Here is a 26,778-nt window from a genome sequence, read left to right as displayed (position 1 = left end):
ATTTCTTTAATTCTCCATGTAGCATAATTGAAATACAAAAAGCAGTCTTTGCTTCAGGGAAAAGGCAGCTACAGTGAAGAGTAAATCAAGAGCATTTTAATCAAAATGTTTGATCTCAGCTCTTTTGCTAACCTTTCTGCCTTCACATTTCAAAAACGATAATTCTTCATGAAATCCACAGATTTGACTAACTAACCACCTCTTATTTTGATTGCCTCAAATTCCTTCCTTTCCCACACACAGCTGGGCTGATCGCTTGTTCAGCTTGCACTTTGTCTGGAGACAGTGACGGTAGAACCCTACTTTCTCCAAATCCCAGCGCAGCCGGATGGGGGAAACACCTTACAGAAGAGCCACCACCTATTTTCAGCAGCGTGGGGAATGTTTGACCTATCCTGTATATTTCTTTTATTTTCATTTAAAAGGCAAGCAAGGAACAATGACAAAAGGATCTCCCTGAACTTGGGTCTGCTTTGTTATGGCCATGTATCTGAGTTCCTGGTGGAAGTGGCCACCGTTCATGTGGCACCCACCAGGAGCTGAGCCCTGTGTGAATGCTACATGAGAGGCGTCCCTCTTCCAGGTCATGTACAGCAGTCTTTGTGCCATATGTGACGCAGCACATGACCTGGAAGAAGTTGGCTGGTTGCCCAACCTTCATTTGGTGAACTTCCTCTCATCTCGGCTTGCCTTCTAAGAGAGGGCTAAGCCTAACAGCGAGTCTGCACTGAAGAGGGATGGATTGCATGGAGATTGAGCAGACCCCTAGTCCTGTTAATACCCTGATCCTCAACCTTTTAGGGATTTTGCAGACATCTTCCCATGTCACGAGAATGCATAGAAGGTGATGGTTTATTTTGCAGCATTGCACATTAAACAGTTTCTTATCTCAAGCATTTGCTTCTGTGTTTGCTTGGCTTGTCCCCTTTTAATCCATCAATTCCATCCAGTTGCATCAACAGGAGCAAAGGAATAGGATGTCAAGGGATGGAGGGCAACTAAATGAACATGCTCAGTGCAGTTGCTTGTGTTCTTAAGAATGGAACTGGAAGCAGGTCACTGACACCTTAGAACTCTTGCAGCCTCTTATAATCACTTTGTGTAGCTAGTGTAGCTTTCAAAGTGCCCATGAAAGTACTCCATGTGCTGCATATCTCAAAACCAACAAACCAACGCCCGGCCAAAACCGGAAAGTATAAAGCAAATAGGCCTTGTTTTAGGAAAACACACCTGCACTTCTTCATTGCTGAAGCCCATTCATCCTCAGATGTATGTTAGAAATAAAGAATGAGACTGACAAATGTTTAATTGGTATGTATGATTTTCCCTTCATGGGATATTGAAAATATTGCTGCTGCGGTGGTACTTCCATGTGCCACAGGCTGGGAAAAGTGGAAGAGGCTAAGACTTCAAGCTTAAGGTAGTCCATCTGGCTTTGGGTCGACTCCCAGGGTCAGAGATGCCTTGGTTTGGGCCTATAGGCATATCTACAAGCACTGAAGCAAGGCGGTCGTACCTTCATTTATTAGCATAGATGTGTTCCATCCCCTATATTAGCCACAGCTCTGTCCAACTGATGATACAGAAACACTAGGCCAACTATCTGGATAAGTGTGATTCAGTGACACAGCAGGCCAGTGGGTGAATTTTGGGCATGGTTCATTATACTCCGCCTTTTCCTTCCATTATATTTTTGAATAAAACTCTGAGCCCAAGGCTGTTTCCAGACAAGATGTTAATCATGCCATCACCCTGCCACATTCTTGAAGTTTCAGCAGAAGGACATGGTCCAGGTGGCATCGTCCTTCACTCCCATGTTTTCCCACCAGTCCATGTTTCCTGCAGGAAATCTGTTAGGGAAAAGAACACAGACTAGTAGCATAATGCCTTCTATGCAGGAATGCCAGGCACTTTCTGTCTGGAAGAGCCCTGATTTAATGGGAAAGAGCTTTCTGTTTGTAAAAGCAAAAATGAGGGCTGCCAACTTCTAACAGCTAAAGTGGTGTAGTGTCTTTCCGGCCAGCAAGCTCCATAGTTGGTCCTCCAAGTCCATACCTGTGCTGGGGAAATGAAAATGAGTGGGGTACATACTTGAGTGCACTTGGATGGACTATGAGTGGAGTGTGAGGAAAGAAGAAAAGTGTCTGTAGATCGGGGTAGGCAGCTGAATGCTCCTCCTGAAGATCTTTTTGATGTCTACCAAGCTGTCCCACCCCTCCCACTTGTTCTCAGTAGTGCATTTCTCTGTAAGCAGTTAAATAGGTTTCTTGGTATTGTAAGCTGTGGTTTGGATGAATTCCTTAATGTATTGAAGTTTGGACCCCACCTCTGCCTCAGACCCCATCTCTGGGGCAGTCTGTTTGTGCTTTGTCATGCCGTCCATGGCAGCCATTTTGTGTGGGCCCTAGGACAGTTTCTCAGAAGGCCCTAAATGGTGATCAGCCTTAGTGCAGGCAAAGAAGTGAGAAGGAATGGCTGAAGAAGGGGAGAAGGAAAGAGAGAACAATGACTGTGAGTCTTGCTTTGGCCCAGCTTCCTTTGACTTTAGTCTAGCTCACAACTGGCTCCAGTCCACAGAATTAAACCTTCGGCTAGAAAAAGGTTTCCAACATCTGCCTGAAAGTTTAGCAAATGTATTTTGACATAGATTCATGGACTGGCCCACAGAAGCTTATACCATTAATAAAATGTTACAATGCTACCTGTTTTGCTCAACACATACTAACAGTGGTTTCTGTTGAAATGATTTAATGATGTAGTTTTTGTTTATACTCATCACAGCTTAATGCATAATTAGTTTTAAGAAACAATAACTATGGTCCCCCATCTTCCTCTTACTTGGCTGTCCAAGGCAGCTTATTTCAAAAGAAATGACTGATCACTAAAATCACAGTGTTTCTAAAAAAAAGCAGTAAAAACTCAGAAAACCCAGCAGAGAGATGGTAAAAAAAATCATCATCGGGGCAATTGCAATTTATCATGTTCCCCAAAGCTCTTCAGAACAGCCATTTCTTCACAACACGCCAGAGTGAGAGCCAAAGGGACCATTTGGGGGCTTCTAGGGGAGGCTTTTATCGCTCTCCAGTACGTTCACAGGCTCTGAAGGACATCTTGACAGCAACACTTTCTCTTGTGACTCTCCATGGTTCCATGCAGCTTCCTCGGTCTTTTTTCTTACTGCAGAAAATCTGTTAAGCATTAAGAGACCAAATAGCTGCCCAACACTTCCTGGTGGGTAGCATTAGAAACCCCCTCTTTGCAGTGACTTTGGGTTCTGTTTGGTACACTTGCTGAAAAGGTCTGATCCTGCATGGGACGCAGAGTAGGGCCTTCCAGGAATGAATGGACAGATTGATTGATTGATTGATTTATATCCTGCCTTTTTCCTACAAAGGGCTCCAGGCAGCTTACGTCTCCTCCTCCATCTTCTCCCCACAACAACAACCCTGTGAGGTAGGTTGGGCTGAGAGTCTGTGACTGGCCCAAAGTCACCCAGCTGGCTCCATGGCCGAGCGGGGACTAGAACCCAGATCGCCTGAGTCCCAGTCCCGCGCTCTTAACCACCACACCACACTCGCTCTCATTCATTCATTGGACCTGTAGCAGGTCCACAATGACCCCAAAGCTCTAAGCTCACCATAAATTGGGAAGACAATGAAGTTGCTCTTCAGTTGTCCAGTCTCTCCCTGGCCTTGGCACAGCTGTGCAGGTCAAACAAGGAGTGGACGGCAGACAGCAGCTGAAAATTGGAGCAGCTCACAGGGATCAGCCAGCAACAAGACAGTCAGATGGCTCCGCTCCGCTCCACAAAGGAGCCTGGCAGAGTCCAGACGGCACCCCCAGAGCCTGGCAAGGCCTGATGTGAGGCCATAATGCAGCTCCCTCCCTTCCACCCCACCTGTACCTCCCCCTCTGCTGGATCTGCATGCTGCGGGCTGCTGTCCCACCTGACCTTCCTCTACGCTGGGTGTCTGAAGGTCCTGGGGTGCAAAGGAGAATTGGTAAAGCTGGTCCACCCCACTGCTTCTGGGCTTTCTCTAATGATTCATAGCTACTGCGGTGGCTGAGCACTAGACTTTTGTTATACCCAGTCATCTTGTGCTGCAGTAATTAGCTCGGCTCCTTTCTCATTTTGATTTCCTTGCTGAGCCAGGAAATGGCACCCATGCAGGATAAAAGAGGTCCTTAGGCTATCCTGGTCCTTCGAACTTGGAGGACGTTAAGGTCAAGGCCAGCACTTTGAATGGGACCAGTGTGGAAGCCAGTTGCCATGGAAGGAAAAAGGAGTCCTAGGCACCATAGGGTCAGTCCCACTTAGGATTCTTACAGCTGCCCTTGGGACCAGCTGGCAGGACTCTACCCAACTTCCTTCTCTTCTGGTGCATTCACCCAGACTGCATGGGGGAAGAGGTGGGTTGTGTCCACCTTTTGCTGGTGTCAGCATAGCTCGGGCAAAACATGTCTTTAGGCTACACAGGGGTGCATATCTTCATCACCGTTTCACAAACTCATTGAGTAAGTAGACTGGCACAATCCTATGCATGTTTAGATAGAAAAATGTCCTGTAACTTCTCTGCTCAGGAGCTTCAGGGCTTTTCGTGTTTAAAAGTGCACAGAATAGCACCTGTACACTTTGGGGGCACTGGGCTTTCATTCTAGAGTGTGTTTGGCAGAACTGTTGTGTCATGTGCTGGGTGGAGTCCCACCATCCCCTCATAAAAGAGACATAGCCTTTTCCCTTTTATAAACAGCTGTTAAAAATAAAAACGAATCTGGTGCAAGCTTTTGCATGCTGCTTTTGGTGATTATATATTTACAAGAACCTTCCTGAGTATGTCCACGGATTTTGCTGTGGCAGGATAAACTTCAGGTTGGTCAGTCGGTCGGCCTGCCTGCCTGCCTGTCTATTTATTGACATGTATTTATAGGCTGTCTATAATTTCCAAGGTCTTCCTAGGTGGCTTACAATGCACAAAACATTAACAGAGTAAAACACATTAAAACCAATTAAAATATAATGAATTAAACATCTATAAAAGCAATTAAAAAGGACCACAGCATGCAGACTAAATGTTAAAAGAATTCCTAAAAAGTTGGTTGTCCTACTAATCTAAAGTAGCATCCTTTACAAGACCCCCTAAAATCCTGCCAGATCCTCTTATTGGGACCTGAGATTGGCCAATTCCAACCTGGGTTAAGCAGAGAAAGTGGGCTTGCTGGCAGGGAAAGTGGGTTCATTTTGAGGGCAGGTGGTCCCTTCACTGCTGTGCTGCAGTCATTGCCCACACAGGTCAGGGCGGAAACATTGTCCACAGCCCTACAGAGGTCAGTTTGCATGGCAGCCATGAGTGGGAAGAACCCATTTGCTCCATGGAGGGGAGGAAGCTGAAGAGGGAGGAAGCGACCTTGCAGCCCTTCTCAATCTCTTTTAACAAAGGAAGTGATGAGGGTTTGTGGTCATAATCACAGTTTACTGCCCCCCTATTATATTCACCCCCCCTGACTTTTTCAGTCTGCTCTAACAAGTGCCGTCACCTACTTAGTTTTCGACCTATGTGACCAGTTCTGTAGAATGGCTTTTCTAAACAGATCCATGGTTGGAAAAAATCCAATAAGGTAACTGAATTTGTCTTTTTGTTTATTTTGCAAATGGGCTGAGGTTCTGTTACCTTCTTCCCTGTGAAATCTTCAAGGTGTCCTAACACATTTGATGATATTTTGAGCCATTTTTGAACTCCCTTATCAGAATGACATAAAAGAAGTTTCTCTTCAGACTCAGCTCCTGCCTCTGCCCGTCTCTGCTAGCACTGTTTATTTTCCTGAAGGCAAATGTGGTGTGTCTGTGGGTTTTGGAAAATAGATGTAGTGTTAGCCTTGCTGAGTGGCACCTTTCATCTTTTGACTTCTGACATTGCTCCATTACCAAATAAGGCCTTCCAGGGAGATATCTTCCTTGAATAGGGCTTGATCATAGACAAGCTTTCTAGCCATGGACATCAAGAATAACTTGCTTAGAATGTGAAATGCATGCTTCTATGAAATCCAGTCCTGTGCCCACATACCTGGAAGTAATCCATTGAACACAATGGAGCTTAATTCAGAGAAGATACGCATAGGATTGCACTGGGAAATCTTTCCATGCTTTGCAGAAACGTAGTCCATAGAGAAACATGTTTTTGAAAACCTGACTTAAGTATTTTTATTCATTTGTGTCAACAATAAAGTATGTATGCATAGGGTTCATGGATGAAAATGGACATCCTCCATTTTTATCCATGAACTAGCTTTGTGTGGATTTGGAGTGGCTTCCCAGTGCATCCACCTCTTTGTGCTGAATGTTTTCCCTTGCATAATTCTAAGTCAGGGCTCTCCGACCTTTTGGACCCATGAGCATATATGGAAATTTGAGAAGCTGTAGTGGGCACCATCACAAAATTCTTAACCAGTTGACATCCACCTGTTGCATCTCTGGATCTTTTTATTTATTTATCTATTATTAAACCATTTTTATGCCACCCCATTCACAAAAAGCCTTGGGGAGGCTTACAACAATAATAAATAAACATAAACAGTTTATACAATTAGAGTTAAAAAACCAGAAACATCTCGGCACGTGCATAAAAGCCCCATAAATACAATTCATAAATTAACAATTAAAATAACTTTTAAATAAAAAGGTCTTGGCCTGGCACTGAAAAACAAATAATGACGGCGCCAGGCAAACCTCTCTGGGGAGCGCATTCCATAGGAGGGGCCACCGCAGAGAAGACCCTCCTCCAGGTACTCACCCTCCTAATATCTTTCACGGAGGGTTCCCAGAGGAGGGCCTCTGCTGCCGATCTCAAGGGGCGGGAGGGCATATATGGACGCAAGTGTTCCTTTAGATAACCAGGTCCCAAGCCGCTGAGGGCTTTATAGGTGATAACCTACACCTTGAATTGGGCCCAGACTTCAATGGGGAGCCAGTGAAGCTGACGGAGAACTGGGGTTATATGACAACAATGCCCAGTCTCCATCAGCAACCTGGCAACTCTGTTTTGCACCTCCTTCGGGGGAGGTGCCAATGTTGCCATCTGGTCCACAATTGATGGATGAATTTCAGTTGTTGCCGCCCACTTTAACCAATCTCACCCACTGGCCTACAACAAAGACCCTGGCCAGCCCAGCCCCCGCTCGGCCCCGAATGGTCCCAAACGGCGTCACTGCCCTTAGGCTGACGCCCTTCGGCTGCCGGCCCTGGTCGCCGCTGGCGAGTTAAAGGCTGTGCGGCCCTTGCCCCGTGCCCCACCCCGGGCCAGCACAGCTCTCACCCACGCCGGAGGAGGGGGGCAGGAGCAGGGCCCGCGGAGCACTCGGCGGCCGGATGGTGGGCCCGCAGGCCAGCAGCATCCCAGCTCCCAGTCCTGCAATGGCGCCATCTGTCCTGCAGGGCAGCAGCATCCTCAGCGGGCTTCATGGAAATTAATGCATTATTATCATAAATGGACAGTTTTGACAGCTTTTGACACACCCTTTTGACAGCTAAACGACTAGTATTACAGCATTGTAAAGATATCCATCTCCTATAGGATTGAGAACCTAACAATGCTTTAAACATTTAAATGAGGAGCATACGGATGGTATCTTCAGTGAGTAGTTATTTAACTGTCTGGGGACAGCCTTTCTAAAATAGAGATGTTGGCCAAAGCAGCCATTAACTTGGCCAAACCAGTAAAAGAGCAACATAAGTTGTGAAGCCGGATTCCCATTGCTGGCTAGTGTTTAGATCTCCAGGTATTCATTGACTGAGACCAATGTAACATTCATGTTGCATTGAGTTCTAATGGGAACAAATCTTGGTATATTTGGACTTGGGTACTTTACCCTGTCAGAACCTAGGCAATTTGTAGTTAGTCTTAAGAATGGTTTACTGAACCAGAGAGCTTTATAAACCATGGTTTGAAGGTGACCCAATTCTACAGTGTATCTAGATCCTTACATAACACTAAAACTGTAGTTAGTTGAAAACAGAATCAAATGTCTCCAATATACTCCACTCATCCCCATCAGATAAGGAGAAGAGAGTGGTAGAACATGTGAACCCATTCCCTTACCAATAAATAGGAACCTTTCTTCTTTCTCTGCTTGATTCACATATGCATTAGGACTTTAACCTGTGGTGATGTGGGTGACTTGTCAACTGAAAAGTGTGGAGGGGCTGAGGCTGAATTGCACCGAAACGTTAGGCTTCATCAGTTCCTGTATTAAGTGATATAGGGCTTCCCTTGCTGTCTCGAAATCTAGTCATCTCAAACCAATGCATTTTCCTCTTGTGAGTACTGGGAATATTGATTTTTTTTCACTTGAGGCAAAAGAAGAAAAATTAGATTGAAGTCCTACCACCACTAATATATGCTGTATAGAGAAGAAGTTGCCCATGTCTGCTCTTTGTACAGGATGAACATGCATTCAGTGCTGCAATGCTCTTTTCACGCACCTGGGAATAAGCTCCAGTGTAGCTCCCAGACACCAATCTTGGTGCCTGCCAGGAGTCTTACCCCTCCCACTTTTCTCTTACAGATTTTCTAACCGGCAGCTGGGACTGCTGCGAAATAGATTCCTGTTGTGCTGGAAACTGGGTTCAGTGGAATTATTTTTGCATTGAGTATTGGAGCCCACCTCTTCCTTGCACTCAGTGACTGGGTTCGCATGGCACACGGAACCACCAGGGAGGTGGCTTGGTGTGCTGTCTGAAGTTTGTTGTCCAAACCTGGACAACACCACAAGCCATGGTGAGGCAAAAAGTAAGAGAACCCCTTGGCAATGCAACAGGAAGGGCGGCTGTGCTCATCAGTGGGCTCTGGCAGGCCCCTCCCCACACTTCCGTTGGTTCCAGGGACTCCCCTGGTTTCAGGTGACCTCCCAACTGACCCAGTCCTTTGTCCTTCATCATGGCGCCCAGGCAGCCATTTTTGTGCAGTGCCCAGGAGAGTTGATGAGATTGGCAAATACGCCTGTAGCCCAGAAAGATTGCCCACCCTAGTGCAGATGGATAGTGTATGCGAAGGAGATAGAAGGAATGACTGAAGGGGAGGAGAAGGGAGAAGAAAAAAGCAATCCTATACTCACTTACCTGTGAGTAAGCCCCACCGAATTCAGTGGGACATACCTCGGGATAGATGTGTATAGGATTGCATTATAAATAGCCTAAAGCACCCTTCTTTGTATGAGTGAAATCATTTTGTGTTTCTCTCTGCTTTATGCATTATGTTGTGTGAAAACAGATTCAAAAATGTTACTAATAGCCTTAAGAAGCAACTGATAATAAGGGTGTGCCCTCTGTCATATGGAATAAATTTGCTCCCATCCTTCTTTCTGGATACCATTGCCCTGTTAAAAACCGGGATCAAATTTCAGATGATCTTTCTCTGCAGCTTGGATGAGATTTGGCCAGAAGTGGTGCCGGCTCAGGGCTTCACCCGTCCTTCCTGGTCTCAGAGCGATGAGTGGAATGCGATGCCATGAAATGTTAGTGCCTTCCTGTGCAGTTAGACTTAGGAGGCAGTCAGAGATCGCAGTTTCTAAGGTCTGTTTGTTTTCCGGTGGAAAAATTTCCTAAATGGAAGGTTTTCTCATTAAAAACATTCATGTCAAGTTATCACTTGGTTTTAGGTATAGTTATGGTTGTATTCTAGAGGATGTCTCCCATCTTACCTTCCATTACTGGGAATTCCATCCTGTGAGTCTACTCCACACAAATGTTTTTCATACTGTAGGAGAGAGAGTTTCTACCTGTTGCCTAGCAACGAGCATCCAGTTTTCTGGGAATCTTTACTTCCGTTTCATTTTGTCAAGGGATCACTGAAAATCCATAAAACCAGTCATGAATTTTGGTGCACATGAAGTTTGCAAGTATGTAACCCTGGCTTGAAGGGATCCCTGTATGGTTAGCCAGCCATTCCTGATCTGATGCCTTCTGGAGATGTTTGACTCCAGCCCCTGCCATCCGCACTATGGTCAGCTGGGCCAAGCTGCCGTGAGGCTTTAACAGATGGTGACTCTCCAAGTAAAAGGACTGGGTTTACTCTGACCGTGGAGGTATTTGGATTCTGTACCTCATATCCCAGTCCTTGGGGGATCTGGATGAGGTGTTGATAAGCACATGAAGAGTTCTTCCTTGCTCTGCACCCACTGCATGCATAATTGAAAACCAAACTCCTGGATTATTTTAATGAGGCATCTTCCCCTAAACCTGGATCCTGTACCCACATGGGAATGGGCTTCAATATCCACAGTTAGGCCTCCTTTTCAGCTCAGCTCAGCTCAGCTCAGTGCATCCCCACTCAGTAAGTTCCACTGAGTTTGATGAGGCTTCTTCCTAGTTCAATGGGTGTAGGATTGCAACCATACATAATCTCTCTTCTATTGGTTTGTGTTTGCTTGTGTATGTGTTTGTGTGTACATCATTTGGATAGTTTTAAGTGGACTAAAAGCTTTATGAAGAAAAGAAATAAAGAACCACGAGGTCTTCTGCCTCAGGAATTCATGTCTATGAGTGCTTAACGCAGGAGTCCAGGAGATGTTCATGAGCTGCGCTCTGGATCTTATTCATAAGAGAGAGAAAAGGGAAGGGGATTATGGAGCCTGGACTTTCAATAGCAATTTAAAACCGCTGTTAGCCCTGCACTTCGACAGGCAAAAGCAGCTTGCTCTGTGCACGCTCACTTTGGCCATGGGAGTTGTCACTGGGAGTTAGTTCAGTTTCAAGATGGAAGTCCCAGTGAAGACTGCAGTGAGGCACTGATCCCATGGTGCACACTGCGCTTGTACGTGGGGAGAAGGCACATGAGAAGAGCTGAGCTTTATCAGACCAAGTGCCTGTTTTGTCCAGCCCTCTGTGCACACAGTGGCCAACCGAGGGGGCACAGGATGAGTGCCACACCACCCTCCTGCCCAGGTTTCCCAGCATGGGCAGCCTTCTCCTCCATGGCTGTTTCCAGCTGTTGTTTAAAGCCACCAGATTGGTAGGAGTAGTAAGAGTAGAAAGTGAGACAGCTCTGGCATAGTGAAAGTAGATCAGCCGAGCTCACAGAGCAGATGAATTTGAAGGTGGGCAGAGCTGCAAAGTGAAAACTTTCCGTATGAGTCACTGGCAGCTTTGGTTACAGCAAGATATTGATCACTGGGGAAGAAACATGGTAGCAGTGTGCCTCTTGAATCTAAGATGCCACGTGGCGTGTGCACGCTTCTCTCTCTCTCTGTGCTGAACACCCACCACAACAACTGTGAAACTTAAAAGACTGGGGGGTGGGTGGAGGCTGGTGGCAGAGGTGCAGCCAAGAACATAAGAACCTAAGAAACAGAGAAACAGAGCGGGTCAGAAGGGGCCTCCCGGGCCATCTAGTCCGACCCTCGGCTCCAGCCGGCTCCGCTCACGACATGCCCACCGTGTGCACGTCCAGTCCATCCTTGAGCACCCGCACCGGTGGGGCCTCAACCACCTCCCGTGGAAGCCCATGCCACACCCTCGGGGTCCTAAGTGTCAGGGAGTAAAGAAAAGCCATGCTGGATTGGACCCACAGTCGCTCTGGTCCCACCTCTCCGTACACACAGTGCCAAACCAGGATCCCTCCAGCAGGCTGGGTGCAAGACCTCCTCCTGCCCAGGCTCCTATGCATCTGATGTATGCAGGCAGGCCGCCTCTGGGGAAGGAAAGGGAATGCATAGCCAGCAAGGAGTTAGAAAAGACAGAGCACCCCCCAACACTCAGCCACCACAGCAGGAGAAAATGGGGGAACATAACACTCAAAGTGGAAACTCACTCACCCCCACAGCAATGCTTGTGTGGACCCACATCCTCTTGTTCCAACAACAACTTACATTCCACAAGGAATCAAGCAATTGGTAAGATGATTAGTGAGAAGGGAGAACCCATATGAGTGTCATAACATGTATCATGACAATACTTGACATAAGAACTGATATTCTGAGAGCCACACAGAAAAGCTGCTTTCGGAAGACATGGGCAAGTTCTGAATGCATCCAAGAACCATGCTTTGGTATATCCATCTCGAAGGATGCGCATGGCAGGCCTACTCAGAAGGGGCATAGTCCAGAATTCTACAGTGTGTGTATCCCATAAGCAAAAAGGGGGAATAGATTGCTTAAGGGAAAGGATGGGCATACCTTTGCATGTTACACTGCCGGATGTGATTCTGTCCCTTGGGCAGCCAGCAGAATCCCATTCAAAACATACAGACCCCCCTTCACATAATACCCCCCACACACACCAAACCATTCACACCCACAAACCACAATAACAGAGATCATCATCATAACAGTGATAATTCAAATAAGGCACGATGCTCTCAGAGCCACACAGAAAAGCAGGTGTTGGAATAGAAGAGCAATTGCTAAAAGTGTTGCAGAATCCTGGGCATATACATGCCTGTGCGGCAACCCCAGGACATACAACCAAACCCCAGAGCAGCCATGCACCCACTTATACAGAGATAAACCCTGAAGTGTACGCACAAACCACAGAGGGCACACACCCACCCGCACACACAATTAAGCAAAAGCTTATCGACCATGCGAGCCGATGCCATCAAGAAGCGGAGAAGGAAATGCAGGCGCAGAGTGGGAGCAGCTCTCTCGCCTCCTGCACATGCTTGGCACTTTCCAAGATGGAACACAAGCTCCCGAAAAGCTCCTGTGTGCGCACTGGCTGCCCGAATGTGTCCCTGATTTGAGCTCCCCCCCCTGCCCCACCCTGCACCCCAGGGAGCTGCTTGCTTGCCCCATCTGATGCTAGATTCAAGCCACACACATGGCCTTTTGGAAGAAGGCTCTGGGATGTTTTGGAGTTTCAGACCCATTGCTGCTGGACCGGACCGGACCGGACCGGACCGGACCGGACCGGGAGCAGCAATGCAGCCATGCAGCAAAAGCAGCTGGCCACCTTAGAAGAGCTAGCAGCAGCTCAGCGGAAGCTTTGCGAGTGCACAGGCACGGAAACTTTTAGAACTACATGGCTGTGGAGCGGCCTCGGAGCGCTCTCCGGGGCCAGCAGTGAAATAAAGCTGGACACAATTACCGGCTGGAAGCAATATGGAGGCTGCGTTGCAACGTGCACGTTATTTCAGGGGGTGTTAGGCCTGGGTCCTCTCTCTCTCCCACCCTGCGTTGCTACAGAAAGCCGTATGTTCTACGTGCTCCATGCAGGAGACTTGGCCGAAAGGACGGATCTGGCTGTCGGCACAGGGCTGAGTTGAGAGTGGCTCCAAGCCTCATCCCTCCCTAAGTGCATTTCCAAAACTGGGGAAGGGGCAGTAAAAAATGCTTAAGGCTCTCTGGCTCGTCTGCATGCCAAAGAAAATTTGCCTCGTGGAATAGAACTCCGAAAGCAATTCAAAGGATGCCAAGGGAGAGGGAACTGGAAAAAGACCGTTTCTGTGGACCTCCAAGATGGAGCAAACAGCGTACGCGGACAGCGTTCTGGTAGAAGCCTTTAGCCAGAAATTCCACTGGTTATTTGAAATCAGCATAAGATTGATTAACTCCACTGTTTGTCTTTCTGCCCATTCACATTCCTGGTTTTCTTTTTGTCTCCCATTCGGGGCTGGCATAATGCCTTCCAGTTTCCTAGCCGTGGACAGGAGATTAGGAGTGCCTCGAAGGAATTTGCTAGCTAAGGCAAACACCTATTTAGACTGGCATTGTTGGCCGGGAGGCGGGTTGGGGGCTGGGAGTGGGGTGCAGGGCCCACTGTCTTCTCCCTTCCCTGCTACTTCTCTACTCCAAATTATCCCCCTGGAAGCTTCTTTTTTATATAGGTGCTGCACATTTGTGTCTTAAGCATAGTTGTGCCGTGGACTGCCTCACTCTTTGCAAAGGTGCTTGTGCAAATGAAAGCACCGTGCATCTTAGGCATGCGCTGTTGAGTTAAGATGCACACCCTGGTCAGGGAATGCTGGGTATTGTAGTGCTTCTCGTGCCCTTAGGGATCTGTGGGGCACATGGCTTGGCTTCTCTTGACCGTTCTGTGTGTACCACCGGGTAGTGACCAGCTTTTGTTTTGCTCTGTCAGACTGCCGACAGCGCATTCTCTTGCCTCGGCTTTTCTGAAGGATGGAACCATGTGCCATAGCTTTAGCAACCCTGAGGCTGAATGACCGTCTGCAGTAAATCTTCGACATCCTATTTCCGAGGCTCCAGTAATTGTGGGGAGGACTGTGTGTATTTACTGCCAGATCTGTGCTCTTGTCGCTGCTGAGAGGAAAGAGAGTGCTCCTGGAAAGTCTCTGCCAACTTTATCTCTGGCTTTGCATGAGAGTACAAATGTGAGCAGAAATATAAAATGCATAAAGTATATGAATCCCAAGAGTGCGATGTGGTGCCGAGCATCAGTTTGCTCTGACTTCTTCATCGGATTCTTTCCAGTTTACATCAGGCTGAAGAAACGAGAGAGGGAAAGACTCCTAGGATGGCTTGTCAAAATCAGCTATGAATGCAGCATAAGGAATGGTGGTATTAAAATGATGGATGCTCTAAATGGGAGGAATAGGAAGGCTGGCTGGCTTCTAATTATCATAACATTTCTGGCCAGAAAGGTGGCTGAAGATGCTCTGTCCAACTTAGAGTAGGCACCTGCTCATAATTTTTACAGCTTGTATTTCAGGAGCTGTGTGTGTAGGAAGGAGTGATTCGCCACAGTCTGCCTCTTTTCCCCCTCCCTCCCTCCCTCCCTCCCTCTCAAAGGCAGATCCATCCCACCAGCCTTTCGTTTCAAAGAGATGCACTGGGGTGGGAGAGCACATCTGGCCTACGAAATGCGGTGCAGCGACACGAAATAGTTGAAACTGAGCAGGTTTGGCTTGCAGTCTGCCTAAACGGGAGGAGACAGCCTGGGAACCAGATGGGTGGACACCAAGCTGAACTGTGTGGAGGAAGAACAGAACATGAGTATGACGAAAAGATCAGGAATGGAGCAGAGAGAGAGGGAAGAGGTTTGTAGGGGATGCAGTAACCCTTTCGCCGCTTTCTCTGCCAAGTAGCAGCATGAAGCAGCTCCGAATGTGGGGACTGTGGTATGGGATTGGAAGGGGCCACCATGACCATCAGCCGTAAAGAGCTCTTAACTCAGAGGTGGTTGCTCAGCCTTTAACCGGGGTGTTCCCTAAGCCAGGTCCAAAGCATGAGATGGTGCAACTCTAAGAGAAGCTGCCGTCTATCCCCTTCTAGCTGCATGAAGGCCCAAAGTCAAGAGGATCTCAGGCCCCCAGACAACCTGCCCACATCTTGTGCTGGACAAGCTGCAGCATAGCCATCAGCACAGGACCTGGTCAAGGTGCCGCTGGGCACTGGCAATCCTCTCAGGACAGTTGAGGAGGCGCAGGGGAGAGCAGCCCCCCTCCCACCCTCCCCACAGCCACATTGCTGGCCACGTAGCTCTGGAGCCTCCACCCCCAAAGCTCTGCAGGGGCCTCCTGGGGGAAGACAGGTGGCTGCGGCAGGGAGGAAAGAGAGGATTCTCTCCTCCATTGGACCTTCCTAAGCTAATTTGTCTTTAGATCCAGGCTAATGTTTGAGCTTTGGCTGCCATTGATTTCACTTGGTGCAGACATTGTTCTTATGGTCAAGTTTAGAGCTTGCTGAGTGCATCAAAGTAGGAGTAAAAAAGCAACATTTCTTTCCAATGAGAAAATAGGAAGACTGCTTTTATTTTACTGAAGTGAAAATTAACTTCGATGGGTAGCTAATCTTATTGACTACATTAATTTCACTGCTGCTTAGCTGCTCTTTGGAGATTTGCATAATGGATGAGATATAGATGTTCCAGCCTGCACCACAGCCAGAGTTTATTCCAGTTCAGTGTGTACAACCAGTGTGTTGTTTTAATAACATGATTGCTACAAATAGCAAAGATATCAGAGCCATGTGCGTGTAATTTTGGGAACCGGAGCATGAGATGTCGTGAGCGGCTTTTTGTAAAAGAGATGGTTGCTTTTGTTTTATTTGTGTGTATGAAACTTTCTGAGGAATGAAAAGTGGCCTAGAGATCAGTACTTGAACAGCGAATATCCTAAGTAGAGAGTTATGGGATCCAGTATCCCATATCCCTAGCCATAAAATGCGACTTCCTAAAATGCATCCTACATTTTGGTACACTGCAGCCATTGAGCATGTAGCATTTCAAAGCAACAATCCAAGCCCATTACATGAATTCATGGAGGGCTAAGGCCAGTGTTCTCCAGCCTGATGCTCCCAGCATGGCTGGGGATGGTGGGAACTGTATTTCAGCTGTACCAAGCCTGCCACTTTGTCAGATAAGCCTTCTCAGTAGCTACTGGAAATTATTATCAGTTGGCTGCAAACCGGTGAAGAATTGCTGAGAACAAACATGGTCACTGTGCTGTCTTGCTCTGAGTACACAAAGACATTGGGCACTTGGGAGAGAATGACCTTGGTCTGATCCAACCAGTGTTGCACCTGGCACACACCAGGCACAAGACAAATATGTTTGGACTGAGAAGACAGCTTGGGACTGCCCTGCCTGGTAGAATCTTACAGCCTCAGTCAAAATGGATGCCTATGATCAATATCAGAGGCCTTCCTCTGACTGCCACCTCCAGGGCAGACCCAGAAGGAAGCAGTAAGGAAGAGGGTCTTTTCAGTGGTGTTCCCCATTTATGGAACAATCTCCTCACAGACTCACTGCCTAGGGTAACATCATCATCTTTAAGACTGCCCTCTACTCCAAGGCAGTTATTGGCACGTGATGGGATATGCCAACCATTGCAAGAGGTCTAGCTTTCACTGAGATCGTGTTAGTTGTTTGAACTGTTTTGTATATTGTACACTGCATTTTATTGTGTCTAGTTTTACTCATCAATTGCTGTGAATGGCACAGAGAGCTTTGGTGGTATAGAAAAGAAATTAATAACAAAAACAAGAGTAGACACTTGAGCAGACGGACTTGACTGTGTTCCGTGAAGCTTTGCCGTGCTTACCCTCTCCATCCCATGTGGAATCACATGAAATTATTACCCAGCATGCCTATGCCTCTGATTATTACTGAGATATAAAAACAATCGGGACAAACACTTTTAAGATTCTCGCAGTCGCTCCATGATGAGCACGTATATGCCAGCCATGGATAGAACAGTACCCGTGTGAGCCTTAACCATGATTAATGCTGGTGGCAGAAGGAATCTGGGGAAGTGGGCACTGGCTGAAGGAGCCAACGGTTGCGGGAAGAACCCCCGTGACCTTCGGGTTGACCCTGATCCATTGCAAGTGTCAGAAGGCTTACATCCGAGCTGGCTCTCAGTTGCATTTAAAATTAGACATATGTTCCTGTGAAATAAGTAACCACTCACTGAATTGAATTTATTCAACACTTTTGAAATGAATCGCTGAAAAGATAAATGATGGAAGTCAAAGTTGCACAATCTTTTCTTAATAGCTAGTGATTTATTATTCCTGTCATGGAACACTGGGTAGAATGGCTGTTCTTTGCCATAATTCAGAATGGGGCTGTATTTCCTGAAGTGCTGATGCATTATTTGAGCTGTGTCTTTTCCCTGTGCTTTTGTGGGAATCTAGAGTGGCTGAGGAGCAAAGTCGTGGGAATCAGTTCCAGGGTTTAAGAGCTTTGGGTTTCATTCCTTGCAGCACAGTGAAATCTCTGATGAGAATGTCATCCTCAGTCAGACTTCCACACAAAATATTTATTTAGTGTACTTATATCTCATTTTTTCCTTCCAAGGAACTCCAGTCAGCTCTCCTCCTCTTCCCCCTCCTCCCCCACTCCCAGTCTTCTCACAGCAACAACCCTGTGACGTAGGTTGGACTGAGCGGCTGTGACTGGCCCAAACTCATCTAGTTCGCTCCAGGCAGAGACTAGAACCCAGTTCTCCTGAGTCCCAGACCCGTGCCGTTAACCACATGCCACGCTGACTCTCAAAAAGTGACAGTCCCTGATTTTAAGCCATGGGGATAGTAACTCAGTATGTTCAAGCTTTTCCCATATTGTTGGTATCAAAAATAAACTAGAAATAATACGGCAGAGATGAGCAAAAGTAAAGGAGATTTCGGGCAAGGGAATGTAGCCTAGTGACAAAATATATGCAGAAAGTCCTACCTCTAAGCCCTGAGAGCTCTGCCCAAAATATGCTCTGGCTGGAAAGAGACTTTGCCTAAGACTTACCTCGCTTAGGACCTTGGAAAGTTGCTGCCGGCCTGAACTGGCCGCATGGACCAATGATCTGGATCCGAGTAGACTCCTTTCATACCTTTGGTCCCTATTGTTTTGCTACCTTCTTTTCACAGGGGCTTTGAAAGAGCTGAAGCTGCGACATATCCACCTTCACTATCTTGGATGACCACCAGATGATTGGATGACCATCTAGCACTCCTTAGAATTGGCCATGCTGGTTGGGGAAGATGGGAGTTAAAGTCCAAAATTTATATCTTGTAATCTGTTTAGAGAGTCCTATGGACGATTAGTGCTGAATATAAATTTAATAAATAATAAATAGATAAAACTCCTGGAGGGCCCCTGTTTTTATTTATTTATTTATTTATTAAAACATTTTTATGCCGCCCCATTCGCCAAAGCCTCGGGGCGGCTCACAACAATAAATTAAGACAATAACAATTAAAATATATACATTAGAATAAAATAAGCCGCCCTGGCCAAATAAAATTCAATAGTATTAACATTTAAAATGCTGTTTAAATAAAAAGGTCTTTCCCTGGCGCCAAAAAACAAATAACGACAGCGCCAGGCGGACCTCTCTGGGGAGCGCATTCAATAACTTAGGCGCCACTGCTGAGAAAGCCCTCCTCCGAGTAACCACCCTCCTAATTTCCTTCACTGAGGGCTCCCGGAGGAGGGCCTCTCCTGCTGATCTCAGGGGGCGGCTGGGCATATATGGATGTAAGCGTTTTGTGAGAACATGATGTTTCACGGTCCTTTATCAGATCTCCGTGCTGTCAAATGTATGGCCAGGGATTTTGCTTAACTATACAAAATCATAGCAGGGACCAATGGATTAATTGTGTTTCTTGATTTCATTAGAAACACTGGGCGCTGTACAACCTTCTGTGCTTGGGGAAGGACTCCAAGTGGTTTTACATGCGTCCATCAGCAGTTGCTTCAAAAAATATACACCTTCTTGAAATGGTTGTTTTCCCAATATGAAGAAGCCTCTAGCTTCTCTTTCTCATCTTCCTGAATTAGGAGCACAACAGCTTCAACTCATTTGCTGCCGCTTTTAACATCTCTTGCTCTAATACATAGAGTCCCTTGCTCTAATACCCTGCACCCCCCTTTTTCCTGAACTCTTGATCTGTTTTCCTGGGGTTGGGAGTCTCGCATGCAATCACAGTTCTGGGGCTTATTTTACAGTGTTGCTGAACTGGCTGGCTGCCAATCTACTGGGAAGGAGATAGGTTTCTCTGGAAGGAAACATGGTTTAGCATGTGCAAGCGGTTTCTCACAATAGCTCTTGAAGGGCCATTGGATGCCTTTCCTGGTGACTTGTTACTTTTTGGTTCATCTGTTGGTTCTAGCATGTTTGACAGCTTTCTTGCCATTTCAGTGTCTCCAAGAACTTTTCCCTCTACAGTTCCATATTTAATATGTATTTATCTTGCTAATGCTTATGCATGTGCATCCAAAGAAACATGAGTGGGGATCTTTTACGTGTGAGTGGGACTTCCCTGTCACCCCATTCCTTCCCAGTGCCGCCCCTGGAGATTCCTGAAAGTTCATGGGACCTTTCAGAATAGTTCTTTTATATTGTTATTTATTTTACATTGTTAGTTTTATATTGTTATTTTTGTATTATATTATGTTGTGAGCTGCCCCAAGGCTTCGGCAAATGGGGCAGCATACAAATGTTTTAATAACTAAATAAATAAATAGTGAGTGATGTGTAGCAGGAGCAATAGAAAACACAGTATTCCACTGAGTTAATTTTGGAGTAAAACTGGAAATGGACATCAGAGAGTGAGAAAGCTCACCTGTGACTTACACTCATGAATCAACCTGTTTAAAGTACTATCCGTTCTTCTTTTTTGGCACATGGTCTGCTTTCCTAGCATCGATTTCTAATCCAAATCTTATTGAATCTGTGACAGAGATTCAATGTGGTATAGTAGTCAGTGTGTTGAACTTGGACTGCAGAGATCTGTGCTCTAGTGCCTACTCAGCCGTGGGGCTCATGGGGTGACCCTGGGCCAGTCACAGACTCTTAGCCTAAGTGAGCTTGCAAGGCTGTTGTGGTGAGGATAGGATGGAACAGAGAGCCTTGTAAGTTGCTCTGAGTTCCTTGCAAGAGGAAGGAGGGCAGGTGTAAATGTAAGATAATAGTAATGCAGATACTGTATGCCATATCTGGTACTGAGTTTGCAAGAGTAGCACCATTTTATTGATTTTGTAGTCAAAAGTCGACAGAAACCGGGGCGTTTCTTAACCCTGGAGCTTTAGCCTTGTGCAGCTGGTGCCTGCCCGCCACCCAGGAGCGAGGGAGCCTGTCCGTCCTGTGAGCTGCAAGCAGTGCCACACCGCTAGTGTTGCTCCTTTACCTGGTGAGATGGGAACGACACTTACCTGATTCCTCATTTAAAAGACTGGTGGTACATGCTCAGGTGGCATCCCTTCAGCCTGCAAGAGCTTGTTAGCTTCTCTCAGAGGCTCCCAAGGAGGACGTAAATGAGAGCTGGGATGAATCTCAGTCCAGGCTTGAGATGTGCTGCAAAGAGGCTGGGCCACTTTGTTGCGTTCACCTTCCTCAGTCCTGCAGCAAAAAGGCAAGGAGAAATGGGCCTTGGGACAACAGAATGCGGGAGAAAGCCATGGAAATAGCAGCGACATGTAAATGTGTTCAATGGCACATGAACTAGTTGGGCTCTGGTGATTTATTACTTGGGAACAAAAACGTCAAAAGCTTTGGTTAGCGTGCCTCTTTTTTCTTTTTTTAACTAATGAGTTCACCACAGTCAGTGGGGGGAGATGGTTAAAGTTTATCAGCTGCAAATTGGCACAAAGCACTAAAAGGGACATTAGCTTCTAATCAGATTCCAACAGTTCATTAAACCTGCCGGTTTGAGAGCAGCCCTTTGTCTGCCATTCTTCGGCCTTCTTTTCTGTGGGAAGCAGCCCCCTTCTCCCGTCGGGCAAAGCCTCTTCAGGGATGGGATCGAAAGTGGGCTTCTCCGCCCTTCTTTACTGGCTGAGCAGCCTCGGGCAAGCCTGCGCTGCTGGGAAGGCACCAAGCCGAGCGCGGCAGCTTCCCGGGCCCCACGGCCCTTGCAGTGCTGCCTGCCTAGAACTGGACCGGAAGCGGGACATGGAGCCCTTGGCAGACCTCATGGGCAGCTGACAGTCTCGGCAGGCCGGAGGGACACCTTGGGGCGGCTCCCCTGAACCTCGCAGCGAGAATCAGGCCTGGCTTTATCCAGCGTGCTAAAGAAGAACGACTTTGTGCTGCTCACCCGGGGAAAGGCTTGGGCTGTGGCTGAAACTGGAGCCTTGCTGACGGCCTTTTTCCAGCTCCACCCTGGGCTAGGGGCCAAACCACCGGGGCTGGGTCACTCCCTAGGATGAGAAATCCAGGCCTGATAAGCAAACAGACGTTCTGGGAAGAGGGCTAAACCTGGAACCATTTCCCTCCATGGCATGTTGGCATTTGAGCTGAGCGCTCCTCAGCACTTCTTGGTCCTGCCCCATTACTCTGAAAGCAAAGGTGGGTTCACTCAGTGGATAATTTTATATAAATCAAATCCACTTTTCTTATTAGGTTTCCTTGTTCTTTCCTGTTCTCAGGGTGACTTTGTCCTAACAAGTCAGTACTCTTGTTAGATTAGAGTAGATTATATCCATGCCTATGTGTGTTAGGAATGAAAAAATATGCAAATTCTACAGCCAGGTCATCTAAATCTGGTGTCAAGAAAAGGTGGATTTTGTACCCTGTGCAAATTATGCAAATTAAACAACTTTGCATAATGTATTCAACTGAACTCTATTTATGGAACTCTGCAGGGCATTGAAGCTCTGTCCTAAAGCACAGGAAATCTATTTCAGTGACTTTTATGGCTTCTCAGACTTCAGCAGGCATCAGGCACATATTTTAAAACATTACTTCACAATCCATGATGGCTAGAAACTTGCTTTTCAAAAGATTCTATGGGAGCTGAATTCGGAACCCAGGAACGCATTCTGTAACTGTCTTTAAAAAAATATATGCCTGGTTTTGACCGCAACAGTATTAATAGGGTATGGATGCATTCTAGTTTATTGAAACTTGATCTGTGATTGAATTGCTCAGCAACCCTTGACTTTTTAACTCAAAGTGTGTTGAATTAGTTAACAGCCCTAGTTTTTTCATGATTTTCCCCACTCCCAAAGCTCATCCTTTCCTTTCTTATTTTCTTTAAGGATATTAACACATTGGAAAACAGAATGTTAATGCTTGATGGGATGCCTGCAATCAGAGTTAAAACAGAACTGCTGGAATCAGAACAAGGGGTAAGTGCAAGCTTCCGGCTGCTCCTTTTTCCCAGCATAGCCTTCCTTTTAGTGAAGTTGTGTTGCTGGTAAACATCTGTCCCAGCTTCCAAAAGAGCGGGCTTCGTGCAGGTCATTTAACGAAACTGAAATGGTACTTTTGCACGAGCTCTCTCCAGAATGAGCCACCCAGTGCGTTCCGGATCTTCTCCCATGAACAGAAAGACCTGGCTTGTTCTTTGGAAGACACTCTTGTCTTGGTTTGGAGAGCCAGTTGGAAGCAGCTCTCAGCCTAACTCCATGCTCAGCATCAACCAGGTACTCGGTGGACAAAATCCCACGATGGACCACTTCCCTTTAAGCTCCGCCCATGCTTGAGTCTTGGCTTGACCATCATGGTTCTGCCCCATTACTGTTGTGCTGCGCCCCCCCCCCCCCCCATTACTGGCTGGAACTGAAGAGAGTTGTAGTCCCAGCACATCTGGAGGATGCCAGGGAAGGCTGCTCCTAAACCATTGATTTTCAAATGATGGTCAGTGATCCCTGAGCTCCTCTGAAAACCTGTCAGCAGTTCCTCAATGAGAAGATGTAGAATCTCCATGGACAAAACTCCATGACCAAAGTACCTTAAATGGTGCAGCTGGCAGAGAGTGCTGGATGTACTTTGATCCAGAGGAGGTCAGAAAGTAGATCTTTGGATGGACTGGACTTCAACTCTCAGCTTTCTTGACCACTGGCCCGGCTAGCACTGACTTCTGGGAGTTCATATCCAAAACATTTGGAGAACTTGTTTTCTGCCCAGCCCTGCTCTAGGGTGCCCTCTCAGTTTGTGAGGAGCTGTGCCAAGCTTTGACCATCCAAAGTCTTCTCAGTGGACTCATTTTTATAAATAAAGGGGCTCAGCACTTATTTTTTAAAAAGCCAAAATGGGAAATTCAGAGGAAACTAGAATATTCACTGAGGTGTTTTGGAGCCTGCGAAGCCCAGTATAGCTCTGTGCAGAGACCGAATTTAAAAACAGAGAGAAGCTAAAAGTAAAGTTCCTGCCAAGCCACTTTTCCTTCTGAAGTAGCCCCAAATGAGCCTGTTCTCCCATGCCCACCTCCCCTTCCCTTAGGCCAGCACCTCCGTACATTTTGCGGTACCATTCATGGAAGCATTTGCTGCTTCATGGGCAGTCTGAAACAGGTGGCTTTGTTGATCAATTTTATTCGTACCTTTCTGTCCAGCAAATGACATAATACACTTGATTCGAACAACGATAAAACAAATACATTAAAAGCACAAGGAAAAACAGCACAATAACAGAAGAAAACAGCATCCAACCTTGGGCGATTTACCCTGAGGCATGACTGGCCCCTGGCCCCGCAGCTTTGCCTATTTCTGTGAGATCCCCTCTCCTTCCCATCCCAGCAAAACTCTCAGCTCAGCCTTCCCCAAGCTGTCAGCCTCCAACACATCTGGAAGGCACATCTGGGGAGGACTGTCTCAGACTAAGTGCTAGCTATGCTTAGCTGGAGAAGTAAGCTGCGAATATCAGCGGTTGAAGCATAGAGAGTAACAGTGATCCTAATGTTGATTATGATGGCAGCGCAAAATCTCCTTAAGGGAGGCTTAGAGTTCTTCATCAATGCAAGCTTCACTTAGTTCCATGATTTGATTTGATACGACTGTCTCTCTGCTGGAGGAAGGCAGATAGAAAGTGAAATCATTTTACGGCACAGACAAGATCTAGAGGAAGACTGTGCACGAGGCCATGACGCTTCAGAACAATTCCATTTATGTTTGTGGAATTGCAGGTTTCTCAGGGCTAAGCGTGCGGAAGCCCCTGAAGCAGGGAGAAATCAAAACCCAAACCTGACGTCAGTGAAAAACCTTTGGCTGTTCCAGCAAATGCAGCAGACCTAAAAGTAGAATGGATGTAGCTTAAGGGAGTTCTGGTTTGGTTTATGAGTTCAACAGAAAAGGGGAAACATGAGTGGGCTCCAAATAACGAAGAATTCTTGGTGACTTGTAATTGTTATTATTACTATACTTATGAATACTTATTATTATTACACTGCACTTTTATTCTACCTTGGGAGGAGCCTGTGGCAGGTACATAGCTTGATTTTACCTTCACAACAAGAGTCCAGTGAGGAAGGTGGGGCCAAGGTCTGTGAGTGTCCTGAAGTCACCCAGTGAGCCTCACGGCCAGGTAGGAACTAAATCTGGACCTCCCAGTTTCCCGTCGTCCCCAGCACACCACACCAGCTCTCAGGGTGCTTTGGGTTTACAGCTTAGATATGAAAGGAATGGGGTTGGTGTGGGGAAGGGAAATCTCGCGAATACTTGGAGTCATCCAAATAATTAGCAGAAAATTCAGAACGGACAACTATTTCCTGTTCCTATCCTCACGGTGCCTAATCAATTTGTGGAATGCACTGCCACAGGATTAGAGGTTAGATGGTTTGAGGGAAAATGAGAATAGGCTTATCGAAGGCTATTTGCCATGATCAAACATGTCTCCATCTGAGTACCAGATGGTCTGAGCAAACGAAATCGCGGGAATCTTGCCTTTATTGCTACCGGCATGCAAATTCATCAGAAACTTCTAGTTGACCCACCATTAAAGAATGCTGGACTTCTTTTAATGTAGCACTTTAGTAAAATGCAGTAATTAAACTTTTAGTAGTATATAAAGTATACTTTTTTGTCTTAGTATTCCAGAAATGTTTGAGGCTGTGCAAGAACCCAACCGTTTCACTTCTCATGTTAAGATATAGGATTCTTAGAGAGTTTTTCTTAAAATAAATCAACATGGATATTATTAGGCATTATGAAGGTCATGAACATATTGATCAACATCTTGAGAATTTATTCATTCTTTATTGTCAGTGGTTTCTGAGCATTTTCAACAGCAGCCCCATGTAGCTTGCATTACATTAGTCTGAACAAGAGGCAATTAATGCACAAATCTTCTCAGCCAGGTCCATCTTCACTAGAAAGGATGCAACTAGTACACCCGCCAAGACCCGTCAAAGGCATTTTGGGACACATAAGCCATCTGGCCCTTCAGGAGCTGTCCTGGATCCATTGGTACTAACGGGACATAGCTGACATAAACCCAAACACTCGACCTTCATTTGTTGAACCAATTGGAACAGTGACAAGTGCTATCAAATTTAATGCATGTTTAAGTGGAAAATTGCCTAGGAAGTCCAATGTAGTTATATTTGTCTTCAAAAGAGGAAGGTTCTTTAAAATAAAAGAGCAAGTGAAATGGAATTTGAAAGGTCAGTCAAGTAGGTTGAATTCCTTCCGAATGCGCAGAGGTTACTCAACATCACAATAATAGAAGCTCAGCTAGAATGAATTGCAAGGGTTAGGAAGGTTGCACCAAGTCCAAGAGGTCAAAAGCGTAGTTACCAGACCAGGGCAGTGAGAAGAAGGCTTCCTTCAACAAATGAAACAGGCTCTGAAGGCAGCAGCTGCAGAAAACTGGTGCCTACGTGCTGCCTCAGTCCCAATGGAAGCCTCCGTCCTCAGCTGATCTCATGAACGATCCAGCCACCCAACCTGCCTATGCAGGACATCCACATGTCCAGTGTAAGTATCTTCGGTTGCCCCCCTGAACCAGGAACTCAAGTCCAGTCCTTCAACACCCATGAACAATACCAAGCAAGTCCCAACTCTAATCCACACAAACAGTTATGGATAAAGCCTTCCATTCACCAGCCTTCCACAAAATCTAGAAGAGCGACAGGGTCCAAGAGCAGCACTGTTCCTGCCTGTTCAAACTCCCTGTCCTAAATTCTATTATGAGAGAGTTTTACAACTGAAATCTAAACATGACACATCCCTGTCTTGTGTTTCCATGGAGGTATGGGAAGTTGCTGTTATTGGCCATACAATTCGAACGCCATCTTAACTCTGTGCATTGCCAGTGACCAGGCAGGGGTAGCCAAACAGCCTCAGCAGGGTGGTGACGGCCCTATGTGTGTGGGAACTTCACCCAAGGGCAGCCCAGATTATGGTCAAGAAATGGGGACACCCCAAAATCAATCTCTTTGCCACAGCCCTGTCTCCCAGGTGCTACTCCTTCTGCAGCAGGGTGAGCCGGGACCCCAGTTCTCTTGGGAATTCACGCCTCACAGATTGCAGGTCGTATCTAATCTATGCCTCCCTCCATATCCACTGATCACAAAGCTGGTAACCAGACTCAAGGGCGGTGACCACGCTGCATATTAATCTCCCCATGGTGGCTTTTGCCACTGAGGTTTGCACCTCTCTTCCCCTTCTCT

At 46.5% G+C, this 26,778-nt stretch overlaps 1 protein-coding gene across 6 annotated transcripts in view; it reads left to right on the top strand.

The window, feature by feature from the left end:
• KLF12 (Kruppel like factor 12) overlaps nt 1–26,778 on the top strand; it is a 225,014-nt gene that overhangs the window by 55,577 nt on the left and 142,659 nt on the right. For 5 of the 6 annotated variants that reach the window (XM_044437799.1, XM_044437800.1, XM_044437797.1 and 2 more), the window contains one exon: nt 22,427–22,516. In XM_044437799.1, the coding sequence (XP_044293734.1) occupies nt 22,451–22,516 (66 nt within the window). In that variant the 5' untranslated portion in view covers nt 22,427–22,450. Of the gene's footprint in view, nt 1–20,454; nt 20,578–22,426; nt 22,517–26,778 lie in introns of those variants that run through there. The other variant, XM_044437802.1, reaches the window with a different exon arrangement.

The sequence above is a fragment of the Varanus komodoensis genome, unplaced genomic scaffold (assembly GCF_004798865.1).
Source record: "Varanus komodoensis strain SLA01 unplaced genomic scaffold, ASM479886v1 scaffold31, whole genome shotgun sequence".
In the NCBI taxonomy this organism is placed as follows: domain Eukaryota; kingdom Metazoa; phylum Chordata; class Lepidosauria; order Squamata; family Varanidae; genus Varanus; species Varanus komodoensis.
This window is presented reverse-complemented; position numbering and strand designations above follow the sequence as displayed.